The sequence below is a fragment of the Macaca fascicularis genome, chromosome 3 (genome assembly GCF_037993035.2).
Source record: "Macaca fascicularis isolate 582-1 chromosome 3, T2T-MFA8v1.1".
Classification (NCBI taxonomy): domain Eukaryota; kingdom Metazoa; phylum Chordata; class Mammalia; order Primates; family Cercopithecidae; genus Macaca; species Macaca fascicularis.
Window position 1 is genome coordinate 32,560,257 of NC_088377.1, and position 20,249 is coordinate 32,580,505.

Here is a 20,249-nt window from a genome sequence, read left to right on the forward strand (position 1 = left end):
GGCCAGGGAACTATAGACAGTACTCATGACTGATCTCACTGACCCTCTCCTTCAGTGACAACAATTGTCGATCCATAGACCTGTTCTTATATGTGAACAATAACCTTTCTTGATTAATCACTCTCAGTCACGTAGTCTATTACCTGCAACTCAAAAGCACTCTTAACCAATAACACTTTAAAGCAGAAGGTGCCAGTGTAAATCTCCATTTAATTTGCTAATTAAAATCAAGGGGCTATAGATACCCTCCCCTAGAATATCTTATTTCTAATAAGGGTATTGGAAATAAATGTTATTTAATGAAAAGTAAGTCCAGGACCAAGTTATGAAGAAACTTATTTGCAAGATCTAAATTTAACTTTAATTGTTTATTCATCTGTTGATGGACACTTAAGTTGATTCCATACCTTGGCAACCAGAAATAATGCTGCAATGAACATGGAGGTGCAAATATCTCTCTGACATACAGACTTCATTTCCTTTGGATATATACCCAGTAGTGGGATTGCTGGAAAATGTGGTATTTATGCACAATGAAATACCATTCAGTTTTTAAAATGAAGGAAATCCTGTTATTTGTGACAACATCGATGAGTCTGGAGGGCATTACGTTAAGTGAAATAAACCAGAAACAGAGAGATAAACACTGCATGTTTTCACTAATGTGGAATCTAAAAAAGTTGAATTCATAGAAGCAAAGAGTAGAATGACGATTACAAGGCTCTGGGGAACTTGGGGAGTAATTGGAGGAGATGATGTTCAAAAGATAAAAAATTTTAGTTAGGAAGAATAAGTTCAGGAGATCTATTGTACAACATGGTGCTTTTAGTTAACAACAATATATTGTACAGTTGAAAAGTGCTAAGAGAGTAGATTTTAAGTGTTCTCATCACAAATAAATATGTAAGGTGATGCATATGTTAGTTTAATTTAACCATTTCACATACATATTTCAAAGCATCATGTTGTATACCATACACACAATTTTCATTTGTTAATTAAAAAATGAAGAGAAATAGTAAAAATTTAAAAAATAAATTTAACTTTCAGAACTGTTAGTGCATTTTAAAAATAATTAGATCAAGCATATCTAGAAATAAAATACCTAAATTAATATCAAAGAATCACCTAGTCTTAGCTGATGTTTTCAAATACCTAGGTTTAACACGCCATTGTACAGATGAATTTACTGAAAACGCAAGGGCTAAGTATTATCCTGAAGTTTACAAAGGATGATATAGTTACTATAAAAAGCATAAAATTTGGAACTAGATATTCCCGGACTAGATCCCAGAATTTACCATTTTCTAATTTTGACCTTGGCAAGTTGCTTATTCTTCTGAGCCTCAATTTTCTTATCAAAAAAACAAAGTAAAACAAATGAACATTTTTCAAGATTTTTTTTTTTTAAGGAGTAAGATAATTTGCAAAAGTCCTTAATTTCGAAACTTACTTTGAAGCATACAGTAATCAAAACAGTGTGATACTGGCATAGAAACAGACAGGTAGACCAATGCAATAGAATGGAGACTCCAGAAATAAACTCTCATTTACATGGTCAAATGATTGTCAGCAAATCTGTCAAGACCATTCAATGGGTAAAGTACCGTCTTTCAACAAATGGTGTTGGACAAATGGAATACACACACACAAAACAATAAAGTTGGACCCTTACATTGCAACATACACAAAGAGTAATTAAAAATTGACAAAGCCCTAAAGAGCTAAAACTATAAGTTATTAGAAGAAAACATTGGGAAAAATCATCTTGATGTTGGATTTGGCAATGATGTATTTAACACCAAAAACGCAGGTAACAACAACAAAAATAGATAATTTAGACTTTATCAAATTAAAAAGAAAAAAACTTCTGTGCATTAAAGGACACTATTCCCAAAGTAAAAAAGTAACTCATTGAATAGGAGAAATTATTTGCAAATCGCATATCTGAGAAGAGATATCCAGAATGTGTAAAGAACACCTACAACTCAACAATAACAAAACCAAAAACCAAACTAACCCAATTTTAAAAATGGGCAAAGGACTGGTATAAACATTTATCCAAAGAAAATACATAAATGGCTAATAAATAAAAAGATGCTCATCACCACTAATCACTAGGCAAATGCAAATCAAAACCATGAGATACCATTTCACACTCATTAGGGTAGCCACTATTAAAAAACACACACACACACACACAAACAAACAAAAAAAAACAGAAAATAACAAAGGCTAGCAAAGATGCAAAGAAAATTGAACCTGTGTGTACTGTAGGTGAGAATGTAAATGATGCAGTCAATAAGAAAAACAGTATGGTGGTTCCTCATTAACATGGAATTAACAAAGGATCCAACAATTCCCTTCTCGATATATACCCAAAAGAATTGAAAGCAAGGACTCAAACAGATATTTGTACATCTATATTCATAGCAGTCTTATTCACAATAGTCAAAGGTAGAAGTAATCCAAGTGTTTATCAACAAACAAGTGGATAAGCAAATTGTGGTATATACACAAAAAGGAATCTTATTCAGCCTTAAAAATGAAGGAAATTCTGGCACATGCTATTACATGGATGCACCTTGAAGACATTATACTAAGTGAGGTAAGTCAGTCACCAGATGGTATATATTGATTGCACTTACAGAAAGCATGTAGAGTAGTCAAATTTAGAGAAAGAAAGTAGAAAGGCTGTTTCCAGGGGCTGAGAGGCAGGGGAAACGGGTAGGGTAGTTAGTGTTTAATGGGTATGGGATTTGAGTAGGAAAGATTAGGAAAGACGAAATGGTTCTGGAGATGCATGGTGGTGATAGTTGCACAACAGTGTAGAGGTACTTAATGTTACTGAACTGTTTACTTAAAAGTGGTTAAAGTGGTACATTGTAGATTTATGCACTTTGCATATTTTGCCATCGTAAAAATGTGTTTGTCTCTATATCTTGTCATGTAGGGAATCAAATGTTTTGTTAATTGTTGAAAGAAAATAGGAATGGGAGATGGGAAGGAATGTGACATGGACCCTTGACCCACCACCTTTAAAAGGAAGATGTTACTTTTATCCTGAAGAATAATATTTCCTCCAGGTTTGCCTGTAGTTGTTTTCAATGCATTTTCACTGCAGGTTTTAGGACTATCATTGCCACCTTTGAAATCTGTTTACACAGATCGTGGTAAGTCTCATTCTCTCATTTTATGAGTCAGGGTTCTTCATTAATTTAGAAAATTGTTTGTTCAATAAAGGCCTATATTATTTGATAATGGTCTCTGAATCCCCTGGATTATGGCAGGGATTTTACTTTGTAATAATCTCCCATGAGAACTGGCCAAACAGCTGTGAAGGCAAGAGAGAGCTACAAGAGGCAATCGTAGTTTTCAAAGCAGAGCAGCAAGAGAGTGAAGCTGGTCAAAATGAATCTTTTTTGCATTTCGCTGGTAAGTTCTTTTATTTGCACCATTTATGTTCTCATTTTAATTTTACTGTGTCAAATAAAAGGAATGAAATTAGGATATATTCTAAACTTCCTATGTGATGATATTAATACACTTAGCATCTCAGAAAGTTCCCATCAAAAAGAATAGTGAGAAAGGATGCTTTCATTAAAGCACTTAAGCCAACTCTACTCAAAAACAAGTAATAAAAAAAACCTGCAACAATTACTATTTATTAAACATTTTGATGCTGAATTTTTAAGTACAATATTCTGGGAACAGTATTTTTGAGAAATAATTTTCTTCTATTTGTTATGAGTATGAGACAAAATTTTGCAAACCCTGCAGCCTTTGTGTTGCTTGCTTTGCTTTGAGACATCCCAGGAATCAAAATTTCTTCTTTGTTCTTTGAGTAATGAATTCCTTTCAATGTTGGCTTGGTTAAACTTCCATGGAGATAGTTTTCTGAGTTGCACCACACTGTAAACGCAAGGTACAATAGCTTAATTCAGTCCTGGAGATGTGCTTACTCAAGGGTATAAGCACCTCTCAAATTCTTTTTCACATTATTACTTTTTTTTTCCCCTTAGCCTGAAGTGGATCAGTGAAAGTTATCAGGTAGTCATGGATCTGAAAATACTTTATAACTCTAACCTGCAGTTGTGACCATCTGCCAATGCTTAAAAATGGATTTCAAAAATAATTTTATTCATTTCTATCTGTGTTTACAGCAGGGCATTATGTCTATTCATTGGTTTTTCAAGATGTCGATGGGTGATCCCTCTCATTTGGGAAAATAAAATAGCCTAGTTCTGATGTTTGTTTTCTTTCCAAATTGCACATAAGATTAACATAAGCAGTAGAGATGGTGCTGACATACGTTGTAATACCTAAACAGGAGGCATTTTAAACCAAGATAAGGGATTTAATCTTAGAGTATCTTGAAAAATAAAATGCAATTGGGAGGCTGAATCATCGAGTTCTTGTTGCCTATATAGTCCAATTTACAAAATAACTGCCAGCTCTCAACTTTGCTTTGTGCCGTATAAATCTGACGGCAGAAATCCCATTTCAGGTGATTTAAGTGGTATTGTGCATACTTTTCTAGTTGATCTAAAAGAGCTATATGTGGTTTATATGAATATACTTCCCATGGAAATAGGCAGTGTGGCACCAAAGACGATTGCTTTCTGAAATCATTTTGAATGGTAATATAATCAGTATGCTAATGTTTCTATAACATAGCATGGTTCAGCGTGGGTTGACATACGTTCGTAATGCTGCTGCTAAAGACATATAACCATATAATGAGCTTGATTGTCTTCCTCTCTGATATAGGGAAGGGAGCACATACTTAAAAAGGATTGCCTGAAAGTCTTGGCTCATGGACTTAATATGACTGTAACTCTTTTCTGTCTGTTAAAGTTGTCCTTAAGAAGTTACTTGCTCAGAAACATATTTGATTAGACGAAACCATCAAGAACCCTAGTCTTTTGTTGAATCATTGCAAAGTTTATGTTATCAAATTCAATTGCTTTAATAAGAAAATGTGTACAAGGTACTTAAAAAATAAACATTATCTTAGGTGTTTTTTATTCCTTCTTGTGGAATAAATACATAAAATAATTTAGTGTAGGTTCTCAACCAGAGTGTTGTGACACCCTACTGTGCTGTTATAACCTTTGAAAAAGGGGTGGGGTTACAGCTTGCCAGGAATTTATGCAAAATCCAAAATATATTTTATCCATGGCTGTAGGAATGTGAACACATGGGACACTGCATTTAAGAAAAGAGAATAAAAACCACTGGTTTTTATTCTTGAATTTAAAAGATTCTTGAATTTAAAAAAATGAAAAAGTAAATACACTGACCTTTAAACCTCTGGGAAGCAGGTGATTTTAAACATTATGTGTCACATAAAGATTACCACTAAAGAAAGAATGAAAGAGTTAAACATCTCTCATTTAAGTGTAGGGGAAAATTGTAAATCTTTCAGTAAATGGGGTTTTTAAGAGAAATATAAAGGCAGAAACTTAATGAACTACCCATTCTGAACCAAGGATACTATAAATAATCCATTAAAGGTGATTGCTATTATTTTGGATCTATAAACTTGAAATGGGGTCTATCTTTCAAAAGGGAGGCAGAACTATCTTTTTATATATGCTACTCTGACTCCACAATTTTTCTTAGAGTTTTACGTGGTGATGAGGCTTTTAGAAAACTTGCTCATTTGAAGTACACTGATTTTTCTTGTTGAGCTCATCTTACAGTTACTGCGTTTAACATGTCTTTGTAACCCGTGAGGTTACAAAGCAATTATCCCTGCACAATTTCTCCAATAATTTGAAATGCTGCCTCTGTCTTTATTTGGATTCTCTATTCTAACCCATTGGTTCATTTCTATCCCTTTCCTTTTACTCGTTCTTTTAAGTACTTTTTAAAATATTAATAATTCTACTGCCATGTAAGTCTTACTCAGAAGAATACCCTGCTCCCCATTTGTCCTTCTTCAAAGTTTGGACTTCGTCTTTTTTCTATATAAACTTAGGTTCATATTGTCAAATTATATGAATACCTTTGATGGGATTTTGATTGAAATAAATTTGAATTTTACACCATTTTTAGGGGAAATTGACTTCATTAAGTGTTAGGTCTTTTCATCCACAAACATAGATAATGCTTTATTCAATTCTTTCGTAGCCTTCAATAATATTTTATAATTTCGCCTATGATATCTTGCACAGCTTTTGTTAAATTTATTGTTAGGCGTCTAAGAATTTGGGACGCCATTGTGAATTTTTCTCCAAGTTTGTTGATGCTGATTTAGAGATACATTATTAGCATATTGATATCCAAAAAAAAATTTTTGCTGATCTCGAAGAATTCTGAAACATACTCTGTGGTTTTCTCAGGTTTTCTGTGCAAATAATCTATAAATTATGCCTCTCTTTAGCATTTATATTATTCTCAACTTCTTTATCTTCCATAATATTGAAAAGTAGGAATGCTATGATAGCAGTCATCCTACTCTTATTTCCAATGCTCATGTAATTATTCATGAAGAAATTTTTTTTTTTTTTTTTTTTTTTTTTGAGACGGAGTCTCGCTCTGTCGCCCAAGGTGGAGTGCAGTGGCCGGATCTCAGCTCACTGCAAGCTCCGCCTCCTGGGTTTACGCCATTCTCCTGCCTCAGCCTCCTGAGTAGCTGGGACTACAGGTGCCCGCCACCTCGCCCGGCTAATTTTTTGTATTTTTTAGTAGAGACGGGGTTTCACCGGGTTAGCCAGGATGGTCTCGATCTCCTGACCTCGTGATCCACCCGTCTTGGCCTCCCAAGGAAATTTTTTTTTTAAATAACTCTAACCAGGTTAAGGAAGTCCTGCCTTTTCCCAATTAGCTAAAATTTTGACGTGGGTAAACATTAAAAATTTTCAAGTGCCTTAAACATTTATTGAGATTAACTTCCTTTTAAATATTTTAACCTATATTTAAATATTGAAGCATTGTTACATTTCTATATTACACACTAATTGGTCATAATGTAGTTTTATATGTACTATTTGATTTTGTTGATTTTTTTTAGGATTTAAAAATCTATGTTAATACCTAAAATTGGTCTGTTGTTTTCTTGCATTAATAAGAAAATTCCATCATTTTCTTTTTCTAGAATTCCCATTAATAGTATTTTATCATCTTTTAATATATCTTCCAACCTTTTACCTGTGTGTATCATGTTTTCTATTTATCCTTCTGTGCTGCACCCTAAGTGAACTCAGCATTTTCTAATTCTCTCTTATGAAAGGTCTAGAGTTCAATTTTTGATTATTTAATATAAATTTCTGTGATTATATTATTTATTTTCAAGACTTTGTAATTGTTCTTTGCTCCTATTTAATGATTTCTGTTTCATTTCTGTTTTGTTTTCATCATAAATTATTTCTTTTTAATCGAATATTACTTTTTTATTTAGCTCTGAAGATTATATATATCCTTTCTTAAATGATCTCTCCATCTGTTTGATGATTTTAGTTTCATCTGGAAGGAAATGGTTTAGCTTTCTGACTGTCAATTCAGTTGGCTCTCTTTCTCAGCATTTGATCTCTTCATAGTGCTTTGGCTAATTTAGAATGACAACCCTTTTTCTTTCTCTCTTTCTCTTTCTTTCTTTCTTTCCTGGCTTCTTCACCTTGCTTTATCTACTAGTGAGGCAAAAATCTCTTGTCTTCCGGATGCCCCGGTGAAAAACCAGGGCTTGCATTGCTGGTCCAGAGATCTTATTCCAAGCAGATATATGGACTATTACTAATCTAGACACTGAACCATTGGTAGTTTGTTTCATATTCTGTTTTGCTGGCTGTGTTGTTAAATTTTGCTTTTCTGGCCCATACCTTCCTGTAAGCAAGAGCCCTAGCAGCTGTTGACAGAAGCTTTTTTCAGTCCCCTTTTATAGCAGTGGTTGCTACCATAGGCCCTGTATTTCCATCATGGAGTTTGTCTTATGTAGAGGACATCTATTGTATGCTACCCTTTAAGGCTTAAGATCTGCCCAATGCGGCCGGGCGCGGTGGCTCAAGCCTGTAATCCCAGCCCTTTGGGAGGCCGAGACGGGCGGATCACAAGGTCAGGAGATCGAGACCATCCTGGCTAACACGGTAAAACCCCGTCTCTACTAAAAAATACAAAAAACTAGCTGGGCGAGGTGGCAGGCGCCTGTAGTCCCAGCTACTCGGGAGGCTGAGGCAGGAGAATGGCGTAAACCCAGGAGGCGGAGCTTGCAGGGAGCTGAGATGCGGCCACTGCACTCCAGCGCGGTCGACAGAGCAAGACTCCGTCTCAAAAAAAAAAAAAAAAAAAAAAAAAAGATCTGCCCAATGCTGTCTATTTTTGGATGGGAGCTTAATAGGTCTAAAGTTTTAGTTTCACTCACTACTTTGTATTTCTGTTAGGTTTCCCTACATGTTTATGTATTTTAAAGCACTCATAACATACTTAGTTCTTAATCATTTTATCAATAGTTTGTAATGTGCTTGGAACAAGGGTTACTTAAAAGAGGAAACAGCAAATCATATTGGCCGAAAGTTCTAAAGGTAGACAAGGCATCCAATCTTCACTTTGCTTATATGTTAATATACTTAGAACTTTTCAATATGCTAAGTGTATACTGTATACCTCTCTCCTTTAAGACTGCTTCTAGATGATGTCATAACTAGACTAATTATATCTTTTTTAAAAAGTCAATTTGATTAATAAGTTTGTTTTCCAAATATAAAGAAGTTATAATACATTACACAATGATTTTAAATCCAAACTCATGTATTTTAAGTTCATTTTTTCATACAAGGATAAAAATGAATAAATAATATTTTATTGTCTGTGTTCTAAACATTAATATTAATTCCTTGAATGTACTTGTAAAATATTTTTGCTATTTCAAAACATGCCTTGAATTTATTTTATCCTTATAGCTTCTTGGTAAGGTGAATGAAACTGCTGCGTGTGTGTGTGTGTGTGTGTGTGTGTGTGTGTGTGTGTTGCACTGTGTATCATTTGTCCTTGATGCTTTTTCATTCTTTCAAATTTTTAAAATTTCTGTAGGTACCTAGTAGGTATATATATTTATGCGGTACATGAGATGACTTGAAACAGACATGCAATGTGAAATAAGCACATCATGGAGAATGGGATATCAATCTCCACAAGCATTTATCCTTTGAGTTAAAAACATTCCAGTTACACCCTTTAAATTACTTTAAAATGTACAATTAAGTTATTATTGACTATAGTCACCCTATTGTGCTATCAAATAGTAGGTTACATTCATTCTTTCTATTGTTTTGTAGCCATTCCCCCCAGAACCCCACTACTCTTCCTAGCCTCTGGTAACCATCCTTCTAATCTCCATGAACACGAGTTCAATTGTTTTGATTTTTAGATTCCACAGATAAGTGAGAATATGCGATGTTTGTCTTTCAGTGACTGAGTTATTTCACTCAACATAATCATCTCCAGTTCTATTTATGTTGTTGCAAATGACTGGATTTCATTCTTTTTTTATGGCTGAACCATACTCCATTGTGTATATGTACCTTATTTTCTTTATCCATTCATCTGTTGATAGACACTTAGGTTGTGTCCAAATCTTAGCTATTGTAACAGTGCTGCAACAAATTTAGGAGTTCAGATATCTGTTTGATATACTGTATATACTGTTTTCCTTTTTGGGAAGTATCTACCCAGCAGTGAGAGTGCTGGATCATATGTTAGCTCAATTTTTCGTTTCTTGGGAAACCTCCAAAGTGTTCTCCATAGTGGTTGTGCTAATTTATATTCCCACCAACAGTGTAATAGGGTTCCTTTTTCTCCACATCTTCACCAGCATTTACTAGTACCTGTCTTTTGGATATGAGCCATTTTAACTAGGCTCAGACAACATCTCATTGTAGTTCTGATTTGAATTTCTCTGATGATCAATGATGTTGAGCACTTTTTCACATGCCTGTTTGCCGTTCGTATGTCTTCTTTTGGAAATGTCTATTCAAATTCTTTTGCCCATTTTTTGATCAGACTATTAGACTTTTTCCTATGGAGTTGCTTAAGTTCCACGTATATTCTGGTTATTAATCTCATGTCAGATGGATATTGTGCAAATGTTTTCTCCCATTCTGTGGGTTGTTTCTTAACTTTGTTGATTATATCTTTTGTTGTGCAGAAGCTTTTCAACATATGAGACCATTTGTTTCGTTTTGCTTTGGTTGCCTATAGTTGTGGGTAATTGCTCAATAAATCCTTTCCCAGACCAATGTCTTGAAGATTTTCTCTAATGTTTTCTTGTAGTTTCATAGTTTGAGGTCTTAGATTTAAGTCTTAAATCCACTTTGATTTTATTTATATATATGGTGATAGATGGGGGCCTAATTTCATTCTTCTGCATTTGAATAGTTTTTCCAGCACTATTTATTGAAGAGACTGTCTTTTCCCCAGTGTATATTCTTAACACCTTTGTCAAAAATGAGTTCACCATAGGTATGCTGATTTGTTTCTGAGTTCTCTATTTTTTACATTGGTCTATGTGTCTGTTTTTATGCCAGTACCATTCTGTTTAGGTTACTATAGCTCTGTAGTCTAATTTGAAGTCAGGTAATGTGATTTATCCAGTTTTGTTCTTTTTGCTTAGAATAGCTTTGACTTTTATGGTCCCATATAAATTTTAGGATTTTTTTTCTATTTCTGTGAAGAATGTCACTGGTATTTTGACTGAGGTTGCATTGAATCTGTAGTTTGCTTTGAGTAGTACGGACATTTTAACTAAATTGTCTTTCATTCCATGAGCCTATATTATTTTTCAATAAATCCATGAATATAAACTATTTTTCAATAAATATTTTCAAATTTTTGATGTCCTTCTCCATTTCTTTCATCAATATCTTATAGCTTTTGTGATAGAGATCTTTCACTTTGGTTAATTCCTAGGGATTTAATTTTATGTGTGGCTAGTGTAAATAGGATTACTTTTTAATTTCCTTTTTATGTTGTTCCCTGTTCTCATAGAAATGCTACTGATATTTGTATGCTGAAATTGTATCTTGCAATATTACTAAATTTGTTTATTAGTTCTAATAGTTTTCCTGTGTAATTTTTAGGGTTTTCCAAATATAATATCATATCATCTGCAAACATGTATAATTTGACTTTTTTGTTTCCCATTTGGATGCCATGTATATCTTTCCTTGTCTAATTTCCCTAGCTAGGACTTCCAGTACTATGTTGAATAACAGTGGTGAGCCATGTTGTATTCCAGATCTTAGAGGGAAGGCTTTCATCTTTTCCCCAGTCCATATGATACTAGCTGTAGGTCTGTTTATTATGTTGAGGTATGTTCCCTCTAGACTCAGGATTTTTAGGTATTTTTTTTTTATCATGAAGGAATGTCAAATTTTATTAAATGATTTTTTAGTATAAATTTATATAATAATATGGTTTTTAAACTTCGTTCTGTTGATATGATGTATCACACTGATTGATTTGAGTATGTTCAACTATCCTTGCATCCCTAGGATAAATCTCACTTGGATGATGAATGATCTTTCTAATATATTGTTGAATTTAGTTTGGTAGTATTTTGTTCAGGAGTTTTGCATCAATATTCATCAGAGATATTGGCCTGTAGTTTGTTTTGTTTGTTTGTTTGTTTTTGATGTGTCTTTGTCTGGTTTTGGTATCAGAGTAATATTGGCTTCATAGAATGAGTTTGGAAGTATTCCCCTCTCCTCCACTTTTGGAATAGTTTGAGTAAGTTTGGTATTAATTCTTCTTTAAAGGTTTGGTAGAATTCAGAAGTGAAGCTCTCAGGTTCTGAGCTTTTCTTTAGTGGGAGATTTCTTTTTTTATGGCTTTGATGTTGTAACTTGTTATTGGTCTTTTCAGGTTTTGGATTTCCTCTTGGTTCAATCTTGGTACTTTGTATGCATCTAGGAATTTGTCCATTTCTTCTAGATTTTTAAATTTATTGGTGTATAGTTGCTCATAATAGTCACTAATGATGCTTTGAGTTTCTGCAGTATCAGTTGTAGTGTCCACTTTTTCTTTTCTGATTTTATTTATTTGAACCTTATCTTTTTTTTTTTGGTCTGTCTAAAATTTGTCAGTTTGGTTTAACTTTTCAAAAAAACAACTTTTTGTATCATTAATCTTTTGTATTTTTTTAAAATTTCAATTTCATGTATTTCTGCTCAGACCTTTATTATTTCTTTTCTTCTACTAATTTGGCATTTGGTTTGCTCTTACTTTTCTAGTTCCTTAGGATGCATTGTTAGGTTGTTCATTTGAAGTTATTCCTCTTTTTTGATGTAGTCATTTATAGCTATAAATTTCCCTCTTAGTACTGCCTTTGGTGTGTCCCATAGGTTTGGGTATGTTTTGTTTCTATTATCACGTCTTTCAAGAAATTTTCCAATTTCCTTCTTAATCCCTTCCTTGACCACTGGTCACTCAGGAGTGTATTGTTTAATTCTCATGTTGTATAGTTTCCAAAATTCCTATTCTTATTAGTTTTTAGTTTTATTCCATTGTGGTAACAGAAGATGCTTTATATTATTTCAATTTATTTCATGTTTTAATACTTTTTTGTTTTACATATATTTTATTCTTGAGAATGCTACATTTTCTAGGGAAAAGAATGTGTATTCTGCAGCTTTTGGCTGAAATGTTCTGTAAATATCTATTCGATCAACTTACTCTATAGTGAAGATTCAGTCTGATGTTTCTTTGTTGATTTTCTGTCTGGAAGATCTTTCCTAAGCTGAAAATGGGATGTTAAAGTCTCTAGCTATTATTGTATTCAGTCCTATCTCCCTCTTTATCTCTAAAAATATTTCCTTTATTTGCCTAAATACTCCAGTGTTGGGTGTATATATATTTAAAATGTTTATATAATCTTGCTGAATTGATCCCTTTATCATTAAATAGTGACCTTCTTTGCCTCTTACAGATTTTGTGTTGAAATCTATTTTATCTGATATAAGTTTAGTGACTTCTATCCTTTTTTGGTTTTCATTGGCATAGAATATCTTTTTCCATCCCTTTATTTTCTCTCTTTCTGTGTGTGTGTGTGTGTGTGTGTGTGTGTGTATGTGTTTTGAGACAGTGTCTCACTCTGTCACCCAGGGTGGATGGAGTGCAATGGTGTGATCTTGGCTCACTGCAACCTCTGCCTCTTGAGTTCAAGAGATTCTCCTGCCTCAGCCTCCCGAGTAGCTGAGATTACAGGTGTGTGCCATCACACCTGACTACTATTTGTATTTTTAGTAGACATGGGGTTTCACCAGGTTTTTCAGACTGGTCTCAAACTCCTGACCTCAGGTGATCCATCCACCTTAGCCTTTCAAAGTGCTGGGATCACAGGAGTGACCCACCACACCCAGTCCATCTATATGTGTGTTTGTAGTTAAAGTGTGTTTCTTGCAGGGAGCAGATTAATGGGTTATGTTTTTTCATTCATGCAGCCTGTCTATGTCTTTTGATTGGAGATTTTAGTCCATTTAAATTTAATGTTATTATTGATAATTGAGGACTTACTCTTGCCATTTATTACTTGTTTTCTGGTCTTATCTTCCTTCTTTCTCTCCTTCCTGTCTTTCTCTACTGAAGGTAACTTTGTCTGGAGACATGGTTTAGTTTCTCGCTTTTTACTTCTTGTCTTTTCATTGTATGTTTTTCGGTTTGAGTTTATCATGAGGTTTGCAAATATTATGACTCATCATTTTAACCTGCTAACAACTTAACATTATTTGCATAAACAAACAAGCAAAAATAAAACTAACAAAAACTCAATACATTGACACTGTCTCCCTGCTTTTTAACTTTTCATTGCTTCTATTTATGTCTTATTGTACTGACAGTGTCTTGAAAAGCTGTTGTAGTTATTATTTTTCATTGGTTCATTTTTTAGTCTTCCTACTTAAGAGTAGTTTACACACCACAGTTAAAGTGTTATAATATTCTGTGTATTTCTGTGTACTTACTATTACCAGTGAGTTTTGTAGCTTCAGGTGATTATTTATTGCTCATTACTGTCCTTTTCTTTCTGTTTGAAGTACTCCCTTTAGCATTTCTTATAGGACTGGCCTGGCATTGTCGAAATCCCTCAGCTTTTGTTTGTCTGGGAAAGTCTTTATTCCTTCATGTTTGAAAGATATTTTCACCAGATACATTATTCTAGGGTAAAAATTATTTTCCTTAAGCACTTTGAATATGTCATGCTACTCTCTCCTGGCCTGTAAGGTTTCTACTGAAAAGTCTGTTGCCAGACGTATAGGAGCTCCATTGTATATTATTTGTTTCTTTTCTCTTGTGGCTTTTAGAGTTCTTTCTTTATCCTTGACAATTGGGACTTTGATTATTAAATACCTTGAGGTAGTTTTCTTAGGGTTAAATCTGCTTGGTGTTCTATAACCTTCTTGTACTTGGCTACTGATATCTTTCTCTAGGTTTGGGAAGTTCTCTGTCATTATTCTTTTGAATAAACTTTCTACCCCTATCTCTTTACCTACATCCTCTTTAAGGCCAATGACTCTTAGATTTGCCCTTTTAAGGCAATTTTCTAGATCTGGTAGGTGTGCTACATTGTTTTTTGTTCTTTTTTCTTTGTCTCCTCTGACTATGTATTTTAAAATAGCCTGTCTTTAGGCTCACTAATTCTTTCTTCTGCTTATGCATTCTGCTATTAAAGGACTCTGATGCATTCTTCAGTGTGCCAATTGCATTTTTCAGCTTCAGGATTTCTGCTTGATTTTTTTTAATCATTTCAATTTATTTGTTAATTTATTGGGTAGAATTCTGAATTCCTTCTCTGTGTTATTTTGAATTTCCTTGAGTTTCCTCAACACCTCTATTTCGAATTATCTGAAAGGTCACATATCTCTTTCTCCAAGATTGCTCCCTGGTGCCTTATTTAGTTTACTTGGTGAGGTCCTGATTTTCTGGATGGTGTTGATGCTAGTAGACGTTCTTTGGTGTCTGGGCATTAAGGAGTTAAGTATTTATTTTAGTGTTCACTGTCTTGGATTATTCGTAGCTGTCCTTCTTGGGGAGGCTTTCCAGATATTTGAAAGGACTTGTGTTTTGTAATCTAAGCTGTGTCTGCTTTAGGGGATATCCCAAGCCCAGTAGCACTGTGGTTCTTGCAGATCGAAGTACCTCCCTGATGGTTTTCGACCGGATATGGGAGATTCTCTGGATTACCAGTCAGAAACTCTTGTTCTCTTTTATGACTTTCTCCAAAACATACAGAGTCTCCCTCTGTGTTATGAGTTACTGGAAGCTGGAGGTGGAGTGACAGTGGCACCCCTGTAGCTACCACTACTGTGACTGTGCTGGGTCAGACCTGAAGCCAGCACAGCACTGGGTCTTGCCCGAGGCCTGCTATAACCACCCCCTAGCTACTGCCTGTGTTCACTCAAAGCACTCGGGCTCTACAATCAGCAGGTGGCAAATCCAGTCATGCCTCTGTCCTTCCCTTCAGGGCACTGAGGGCCCCCAGGTCCTGGGTGAGTCCAGAAGTGCAGAGTCCAGGAGTCAGGGACTAGAGTCTGAAACCTTAAAAGTCTACCTGGTGTTCTATTGTATTACAGCTGAGCTGACACTCAAACCACACCATCCTTCCCACTCTTCTGTCCAGTTTTTAAAGACAGAGGAGCCTCACTCTGTAGCCACATCACCCTAGGTACAAGGAGTACTGTGAGACTACCACATGTGTTCTCTTAAGGCTCAAGGTCTCTTAGTCAGCTTTTTGTGAGGGCTACCTGGCCTGGGACTTACCTTGCAGGGCACTAGAGTCCCCTTTGGCCCAGGGCATGTCCAGAAATGCCATCCAAGCATACAGTCCTGGAATAAGAGACTACAAGAGCCCAGTCGGTGCTCTACCCCCATGTGGCTGTGCTGATACCTAAGATTCAAGATAAGGTCCCCTTTGCATTTCCCTCTGATTTTCTCAAACAGAAGCAGTTTTGCTCTGTAGCCACCACAGCCAGAGTATCTGGGTATCACTGCTGGCTATTCAGGGCCCAAGTGCTCTTCAGTTAGCAGGTAATGAATACTGCCAGGACTGAATCCTTTCCTTCAGGGCGGCGGTTTCCTTCTGGCCTAGGGTTGCCTAGAAATGTCATCTGGGAGCTAGGGCCCAGAGAGGGGGTACCTTATGACTCTCACCAGTGCCCTATTATGCTGTGGCTGAGCTGGTACCCTAGATGCAAGACAAAGGCCTCCCTACACTTCCTTCTCTCCTCAAGCAGAAGGAAGGGGTCTCTTTTGGAGCCTCAAGCTATGCAACTTGAGGTTAGGGGCAGGGAGATGCCTGCACTCCTTTGGCTGCCCCAACCGGTGTCTCAGTGTGTCACATGCCCCCTCAGTCTACAGTCTCTGAGCTTAGTTCACACTGGGATGCCCACAGGAGTTGCAGTCCTTGTGTCCTAGACTGTCTTTTGAGTTTACTGGAGACACAGAGTGCTGTAGCCGTGGGTGGCAAGGTTTGCAGGCACTCAAGTTTGGACCATTGCAATCGGAGATTCCCTTCTGGCTAGGGCTGGTTTAAATGCTCCCTCTATGGCTGGGCATCAACTGAGTTTGGTCTGGGTTTTTTTATTCTCTAACAGGACAGCACTAAGTTCAATGCCTCACAATGGCTGTGTTCTCCCTTCCCCAGAGCCCAGAGATGCTCTCCACACCAGGCCGCAGATGCCAGGGTAGGGGAGGAGTGGCGTCAGAGATTCGGGACTGTTTTTTCTATCTCTTCAGTGCCTCTTTTAGTGATTTGATGTTAAAACCAGGTACTAGGAGTGCTCACCTGAATTTTGATTCTTATGAGGGGGTAGTTTCTCTGTGTAGATAGTTGCTAACTTGGGGTCCTTGCTGTGGGGAAACGATCACCGGAACTTTCTATTCTGTCATCTTGCTTGGCGTCCTCTGCCCTAGAAACTGCTACTTTACAGTTGAGAAAACTAAGATCAGCAGATTGTATTTCTTATAAAAGGAGGTGGTACCAATTAGAGACATACATGTAACTCAAATCTGTGACCAACACAGTTTATTGGTGTCTCAAATAGGCATTTATTTAGTTTTTCGAACTTCATGTCTTCAACATACCTCTTGAGGAATTCCCTCATTGTATGCCTGCCTCTGCAACACTTAGACTCTTGTTTAAATTCTTGGCTCTGTAATAATGGTGGGAACAATAATTCCTGGCTGTGTAATAATTCCTGGCTTTACTGTATTGTTCACTGTTGAAAATTAGCATCTTGTAAACTCTTAATCATATCCCCAGGATAATTTAAATAAAGTACTATAAAAAGGTGGGTGGATAAATTAGGTATCTTTTCAAGGAAAATTATTATTCTGTTATACCTTGACTCATACATCTCCCTGTTGCAGGAAGGCTCTATGGATAGCTTATATGAGCCGATCCCAGAGCAACAAGCTAACCAAGAAAACAAGTGTAGTAGAACTGATTCTCCTATCCCACCCTTTGGAGAGAGTGAACAAACACCGAACAGTCTCTTCATGGTGAGTGAAGCATTAACTGGAGTGGATTTTTTTTTCTCTATTATAGATCTAGAATCTCTTGCCTAATGATACCTGTTAATGCAGCAAAAATTCACTATTCTCAAAAGGTTATTCCTTTAGTTTTTGATTTTCTCTTTCTTGTTGTCTTTTTTATGATTTTGGCTTATTAAAATGACCACCATTTATTGAATGTGCACTGGATGATTATATAAGTTAACTTAATCCTCAAAGCTACCTTATGACTATAAATAATTATATCATTTTCTAGATCTGGGAGTTGCAAGAAAGAAAGGCAAGATAAGATACTAAAGGCTATAAACTATTAAGTGTTAAAGTTGGCATTTAAACAAATGTATATCTGAATCAGTAGTTTCTGGCAAACCAGGTGGTGGTTGCAAGGGAGACCTAGATTGATAGCATTTGTCAATTTCCACCGTGTAAATGCTCCACCATGGCCAATTTCAAGCTACCCATAGTTTAACTACAGGTTTGCAGTATCTGAATATTTAGTTAATAATTATCTCAAGTGCTGATTCTGGCACATCACTGGCTGCTTTCAAAGTTTATGCTCTAACCACTATAATAAACTGTTTCTTGAATTTATGGATACACACCATCATTTCTAAAAGGTAAGTGTTAGAAAAATGCAAATGCAAATTGTTTTGTGAATTATCTTTAAAATTGCTAGAGATAGAGTTCTCTGCATTACACAGAATCGTACCTGTCCCTGTTCAACAGTGCTGGCTATCCTAACTCTTAGGCAATTGACCTGTATTTAAAATACAGTCGACCCTTGAACAACATGGATTCAAGCTGTGCAGGTCCACTTATACACAGATTTTCTTTTGCCTCTGCCACAACTGCTCCGATTCCTCCTCCTCCTCAGCCTACTCAGTGTGAAGATGACAGGAATAGAGACCTTTATGATGATCCACTTCCACGTAGTGAATAATAAATGTGTTTTCTCTCACTCATGTTCTTATTAACATTTTCTTTTCTCTAGCTTACTTACTTGTAAGAATACAGTATGTAATACATATAACATACAACAGGTGTATTGATTGACTATTGATGTTATCAGTAAGTCTTCCAGTCAACAGTAGGCTATTAGTAAAGTTTTTTGGGAGTCAAAAGTTATATGAACATTTTGTACTACATGGGGCGTCAGCAACCCTAACCTCCATGTTGTTGAAGTCAACTATAATTTAATACATATGAACTTATTTTACATTTGTTGTGGCTTAGGAAAATATAAAACAGCCTATGTCTACTACAGAAAAAGAGCATCCGTATACTTACAGATTTAGATGTCACTTCCTGTCCTTATAATCACACTTTTCTGGTTAACACACAAAAAATCATTTTTTCAGTGCCTTATTTTTGTAAGGTAATATATGTATACATGAAATTATGTATGTTTATTCTCACAACAATTTTAGAGAGATTTAGAAAGGTGCAAAAGGTTAGATAACTTGTCCACTCAAAAAGAGGATGCACCAGGATTCAAACTCAGCTTTTTTGCTTCAGAGAAAGGGTAACAGCAAATTACTTTTAAGTTTTGCACTTACCTTCACACATACCTATTTTGTTCTTTGGGTATATTAAAAACGGCTTATTACCATAGCTTCCAAAGTTTTGGCTTCTTGAAAGCTTGGAGCAATTAGAAAGCAATGTTGGAAAGCAAATTTAATAATAAATCTCAGTAACATAAAAATAATACAAAAATATTTTTTAATTCAGCGGAAACTCTTCCCTTAAATTTACACCTTTTTGAACATCCCTAAGATGCTGGTATTGCTAGATATGCATAAGAGGGAGCAATAATACTTTGCACATATTAATGTGAGAGAGATAAACCATTCACATGGAGGCTGTGAATTGACATTGCAAATTGTTCATAAGCATTTTCACCCCATAATTAAAAAGAAAAATAGAATAGGTTGAAGAGCCTGAAGATATTTCCTTAAATGTGTGAGTTTAGTAAACATGCATAAAAAACGAACCATTTCATGGCCAACTAGTCTACTAAAATTTTTTCAATCTTCATTTATATTGCAAAAGAAGACGAGAATGATAAAAACATGATTTCAATTGCTATAGCTCTGTCTCTCTCTGTAATTTCTCAGCATTTAATTAAAAATATATGTATACATACAAACATATACGTATGTATACATGCATACTGAAAAGTCAGTTCAACCCTTGATTTCACCTTTTAGTTGTTGAATTATGCCATTCCGATCAAATTATTATTAACACTTATCATATTCCTAATGAAAATTATTTCACAACTTAGATGAATAAAGTCATTTTTTTAAAATAATTAAATCAAAAGATTTTAAGTACCTGCTTTCTTAGTATCCCCAGTTAATGGTTTGGAGCTTTCCTAAATTTCCTTCTCAGCCTTTGAGGAATAGATTTTTTTTCTTTTTCTCCTGGTATTGGCACTTCCTTCCCCCATCTTGATGTAAGAAAAAAAAGTTTCGGACCTAACTTAACAGTACCAGAAACAAATATTATTCCATTTGGACTCATTCTTCAGACATACACTGAAATCACCCTAAAGCTAATGGAGTTCTGGCTCAAGCTCCCAGTCCTCAATCCGGGTATTTGTAACCTTTCCAGAGAAGACAGGTACTCCCAGAATCTCTAGAACCAACCTGACAATACATCTATTTGTTATGGAGGAAACTATAGCCCATAATAAAAATAATGTCAGTTGCCACATGAATTGAAAAGGAAAATCAAAATGAGAGAAG

At 35.4% G+C, this 20,249-nt stretch overlaps 1 protein-coding gene across 2 annotated transcripts in view; it reads left to right on the forward strand.

Annotated features, from left to right (window-relative positions):
• Positions 1-3,355: 3,355 nt before the first annotated feature.
• SAMSN1 (SAM domain, SH3 domain and nuclear localization signals 1) overlaps positions 3,356-20,249 on the forward strand; it is a 167,937-nt gene continuing 151,043 nt past the window's right edge. For both annotated transcript variants that reach the window (XM_015446969.3, XM_065541489.1), the window contains exons 1-2: positions 3,356-3,435; positions 17,359-17,490. In XM_015446969.3, coding sequence (XP_015302455.3) covers positions 3,412-3,435; positions 17,359-17,490 — 156 coding nt within the window. In that variant the 5' untranslated portion in view covers positions 3,356-3,411. The remainder of the gene's footprint in view (positions 3,436-17,358; positions 17,491-20,249) is intronic.